The sequence below is a fragment of the Esox lucius genome, chromosome 2, assembly GCF_011004845.1.
Source record: "Esox lucius isolate fEsoLuc1 chromosome 2, fEsoLuc1.pri, whole genome shotgun sequence".
Lineage (NCBI taxonomy): Eukaryota > Metazoa > Chordata > Actinopteri > Esociformes > Esocidae > Esox > Esox lucius.
In genome coordinates, this window is record NC_047570.1 from 26,567,608 (window position 1) to 26,572,887 (window position 5,280).

At 39.2% G+C, this 5,280-nt stretch overlaps 1 protein-coding gene across 1 annotated transcript; it reads right to left on the reverse strand.

Annotated features, from left to right (window-relative positions):
- Positions 1-889: 889 nt before the first annotated feature.
- On the reverse strand, positions 890-4,631 carry sec11a (SEC11 homolog A, signal peptidase complex subunit). The gene is given in 6 exon segments (NM_001304059.1): positions 890-1,303; positions 1,536-1,593; positions 1,832-1,951; positions 3,294-3,443; positions 3,652-3,761; positions 4,535-4,631. Coding segments are annotated over 6 exon segments (540 nt in total). The 5' UTR covers positions 4,586-4,631; the 3' UTR covers positions 890-1,252.
- Positions 4,632-5,280: the final 649 nt, after the last annotated feature.

The window sequence follows — 5,280 nt, forward strand, 5'->3', positions numbered from 1 at the left end:
TATGATGAAAATTAAAGGCTTCTCTCATCTTTTTAAGTGGGAGAACTTCCACAATTGGTGGCTGACTAAATACTTTTTTGCCCCACTGTAAGACAAATTATATTTGATTGGGTTCAGGCATCATGGAGCAGCTAATCATTATATAACAATTAATCTTAACAGGACTGTTTATTTTATAAATCTGTTCAATTTTAAATCGCAGTTTTAACCAGACACAGAAGTGCCTGCCGACAGAATTTGATGATTTGGCTACAGACAAGTCTACGGAGAGCATTATTGCATAGCTGCCAAACTGGTAGACCTTTACTGTTAAATAGCATGAAATAGGCTTTGACAAAGCCCTGTTGTTAGTACAATTTAAATAGTATGTACCATGAATCAGCTGCAGTTTGTGCAGAAATGTATGTTTCATTTCTGGAACTCTTTCTCCACCCTTATACACCTGTACTGTCCCATCCTATTCGACCAGTATGAAGGGAACAGCCCAAGGCTGGCGTGGCTGAGGTCAATAATAATTCCTACAATACTGTGTGGAGTGACTGATGTATGCTAATGAGCTGCTGTGTAAACAGTTATGTGCAATCAAAGTGTTTTACATGATTTCAGGTTAAATACACTGGTGTCTGGGAGGTTCCACACAGTTGGTTAGTACAATTCCTAGTTAGAGTGTTTTGGGTTCAAAGTGTCCACTGGACAACAATATCCAGAAATCTGGCCAGTTTTCTGTGTGGCAACACTATCTTGAATAACCCTGGGTCAAGTAAGACAAAGACTTGTCTGACAAAACTAAAATGTAGCTTTCTGGGAATAACCCAGAGCACAATTAGATTTTGTGAATTTATGCTTCAACTGAAGAAAACACTAGATGAAGTTAACCAAAAGCAGGATAGAGGGAAACTTATGTCATATTTAATTTCACAAACATACCTGTCAGACAATACTTTAAGCAAAGCAAAACAATGTTCATTGTTAAAATGAATTACCAGTGAAAGAAAATGTAATTAACCATTTAAAATATTTTACTAATGTACTGAAGAGCTCCTTACGCTACTTAAATTGAATCTCCACTCATAAAAAATTGTAAAGCTTGTTTTTCTGAAATGTAAACAAAACTATCCACATTTCTACAGATGAGCCACAAAATATGGTACAGAAATAGCAACGTGTATTGACATAATTAAACATAATTCTGTCTTGAAAAGGCATGGTGAAGATTTCTAATCCTCACTCCGGGACAGTCAGGTAGTCAGTCTCACTCCCGATGGACCAGGACAAACAGGCCCAGCAGGAAAAGAACAGCATACTGGAAAAAGAAAGAAGAATACAATAGAATGAGTCCAGTTACTTGAATCTCAAATCAACTGATTTCTGGTTGCCAGTTTTCCTTGTACTACATTTGACAGCCGAGTCTTGCTACTGGTCCAACAATATTAACCTTAGCTACCTACCTAATGTTCCTTATGAGAGAATCTAGTGAACTATTTATTCATTATTTGTAAAAAATTAAAATAATAATATAAAATATATATTCATACCTTGAATTTGGGGTAGTCGTTCATAAGAATGGTAACTATGCCAATATATGGCACAAACCTGGAGACAACATTAATAATATTAAAATTCAATATCCGACAACATGTTTATGGCAATTTAATGGTGCCATCAAGATGCAGAGTTCAGATAAAAATGTTACACAGCATATTAAATAGTTAGCCAAATACTTTAGCCTATCCATTATCACAAGTTAGATGACAGCAGACGCAAGGTCAGTATAATTTGCCTGTGACATGAAACATCAGACTAACTGTGGTGGAGTGAGATAAATGCTCACCCTCTGGCTCTTCCCACCACATCTTTCTTCTCCAGCCAGTGCTGTCCCTGCTTGTAGAGTCCTCTGTCATCTACTGCGTTATTGTCACCTTTGGTCAGGAACTTGATGTCACCATTTTCCCTGGGAATAAACATTTTGAAGATGGAAAATAATAATCATTTGGCTGCTTTCGAGACCAAGTATTGAAACGACATGAACGGGGTAGTGTGTCACGCAAGGCAAACTGGACACCTATTTCCAGATGCATGTTGTAAGTCTCAAGCCACTTTGCTGATACTGAAAGGAATTCATCTGTAATTGAAATGGCATGCAACAGTCAAAACCGTCATACATCACGGTTGAGTCATGTCAACCTTTTTTTCCTATTGATTGAACAATGAACAATACTGGTTGATTCATATGCATCTTATGGTGCAATGCAATTCAGTTCCAGACAATGTATGGGGGTGACATACTGAGCAACCCGAATATAACTTTGTTGTGTGCAACATACAGTGGAAAAGGTTGGCTTGTTTTGTCATAATTTACTGACTTCTCGTGGTAGGTCAGGGCCTGCAAGCTCAACCATGGTTGCAACACAGAGAATGAGCTTTCTTTCAAGCGCGTAGGTTGCTGCAAATGCTACTTCCCCCATAAAGCAACACACTTTTTTTTACCTTTAAAACTGTAACATCACAGGAATGTTGCTTTAACTCAACATTTCTGGAGTTTTGCAAACGCATAGTCAAAACATCCGTACTGCGGTGCTTGACCAGTGACATGGGGTGAATACCTGGCCGTGGGAAGATGTTTTGATCAGGGGGTGCAGACATTGACTAAGAGCAAGTCAGTAAGCAACAAATCTGTATTGAATGGATGAAGCGCAACCCTAACCGTAACCTGTCACACTAAGAAACGAACAGACATGTACTCATCGGCAGCAATGAAACGTGTCACACTTCCAAACTGACAGACGACACTGTCCTTATAAACCTCTCGCCAAGCCATTTGTATACACTCTGTTCTAACATTAGATTTCAAACCTAAATGAACATGTGAAACAGGTACGGTTATGAAACAGTGTTTGGTTGCAATTTGTATACAATTTGTGGTGAAGACTTGAATGTAGAAATGGTAATTATGGGACAATATACCCTCAAGAGTTCCCCTTGGAGATGACAAGGCGTCTTCACAGTGTGTCGCTATGTCAAGTGTGTCATCGTGGACAGAGGGTTACGCTGCTCTCTCCGCACTATAGTGATTTGAAAGAACCCCTTCTATTTGATGATTTAGGCCACGGGTTTCACAGTTTTTCAGTTAAATGACTCAGCTGCATCTGTGCTTCAAGATATAATGACTAAAAGACTAGACTGAATAAAAATGAACAAGATAAATAAAAAAGTGTGCCACAATTAACACTGTCACCTTTACACCGATTTTCTTAAATTTCTCATAAGTAATGTATTAAACGTCATAGACCAACTTTTCATGAATCTTCAGCACTCTGTGTACTATGGGGATCTCTCTCCCTTCTATCCTGAAGACGACAATCTCGCCGACTCTGATGGGGTCCTCGACCCGGTTGGTCAGGAACAGCAGGTCACCTCGATGGAAAGCAGGCTCCATACTCCCACTGAAACAAAAGAAAGCTAAAGTCAAGGATAGCTTCTTGAACATTCCCGCTAAAACTTGTCAAAGCATAGGTTTGTGGGTACTACACATTGGTGATAGAAGAACCCACTTGCCCATACTATAATGAAGTATTTGAGTGTCTGATAATGCACTCTGCATATAAATACCCTTAATCAATTCAAATTATTAACAGCTACACCAATGCTTACCTTAATACAACCACAATAGGGCTCTCACTCCCTGTCACCACCATCAGACCTTTCCAGATCATCAGAGCGGAAGACACGATCATACCAAAGTTCAGCACCTGGTAGTAGAGCTGGGGGAAATGATAGGTTTACATTCAGTTTAAGTTGTTTATGGTCAGGTTTAGGTTGAGACAAGGACAAACTACTGAGCAGTTTGTGTCCAGTACTATCCAGTAAAGGGCTTAGTCGTTAGAATCCAGTGTGTACTAACTAGTAGGCGGTAACAAACGCCTGCGAACTGTGGCTCCTCATTACCAGGTTTAAAGAAGACGTATTCATCCAGGGAGAATCAAGCAGCCTAGTAACGTTAATGGCTGAAGCTACATCCACTTCCACCGAATGTACACGTTTACAGGAACAAGTTAACTACTTGTGTAGCACACTTCATACATTAATGTTCAAAAGACGATATTGCTAGCTGACTTACCTAAGCAAGCTATACGTTTAATTTTATTTCACACCACATTAACAGAGTTGGAGAGCTAGCAAGAAAAACCGACTTGCAACGTGTTATAACCTGCGAAATGGTTCTTTGCTAACGGTCTAGTTTTGGAATAGCAAAAATGTACTTAACGTTTTAGAAAGGGGTTGAAAGGCGACTAATATGGAAATGCATTGCCGACGGACTGAACTCGAACCTCAACATTTTAGCGCCCAAAATACATTGCAATAACAAACTGTGTAAATTCGGTTTATTATTTGATTGTTAAAATCTGTTGTTTAGAGAATTTTATGGTCGCCGCTCAACCCCATTGCATTGTACAACGCGGGGTTAACTTGGCTAGCCGTGCAATCGTCACGACACCAGCCTCATTCACAACACCAACAATGTTATCGCACATACCTGGCGCTTATTCATCCGCCGAACATCGTCAAGGAAATCTAAAGACAACATCCTCCTGGTCAGGGTTTTTTGAAATGACCTAAATTAAATAAAAAACAGTGATTGATGCATAAAAAGCGAACATATGGATACACGTTAGAAAAGAGAAACATGCATACAAATCTTCCGGGTACATTTAGCCGGAAGTCCCGCCTACATTCAAAATATTTTGTTGAGGTGTCACTTCTCGATACGGGGCGCGCTATTTTCCCCCCCAGACATTCTATATGGGCGTATTCCATCATCATACGTCTAAGTCATTGGTCGACATCGTTTTCAGTACAGTTACAAAATGGCACGCGTCATAACCGGTCATAACCTGGGCTCTGAATGAACCAACGTTATTTATTTAAAATCTTGGTTGATTAGCCAGAGGGAAGCAGGGGCCATCCAAACTTTTTATAAATGCATTTATTTAATAAGGCATGGTTCTGAAGCTCATATGGCCAAAAACATATCCAGCACCTTCTCTTAATCATTATAAATAAGAGCTGGTACATATTGTGTTGTTTTACATCAGATTAACACCTAGTCATACAGTGCAGTAGGAAATTATTCAGACCCACTTTTTCCACATTTTGTTACATTACCGACTTATTCTAAAGTGGATTCAACTGATTTTTCCCCTCATCAGTCTACACACAATACCACATAATGACAAAGCACAAACAGAATTGATCATCCTTGTTTTTACAACTTGATTTGAG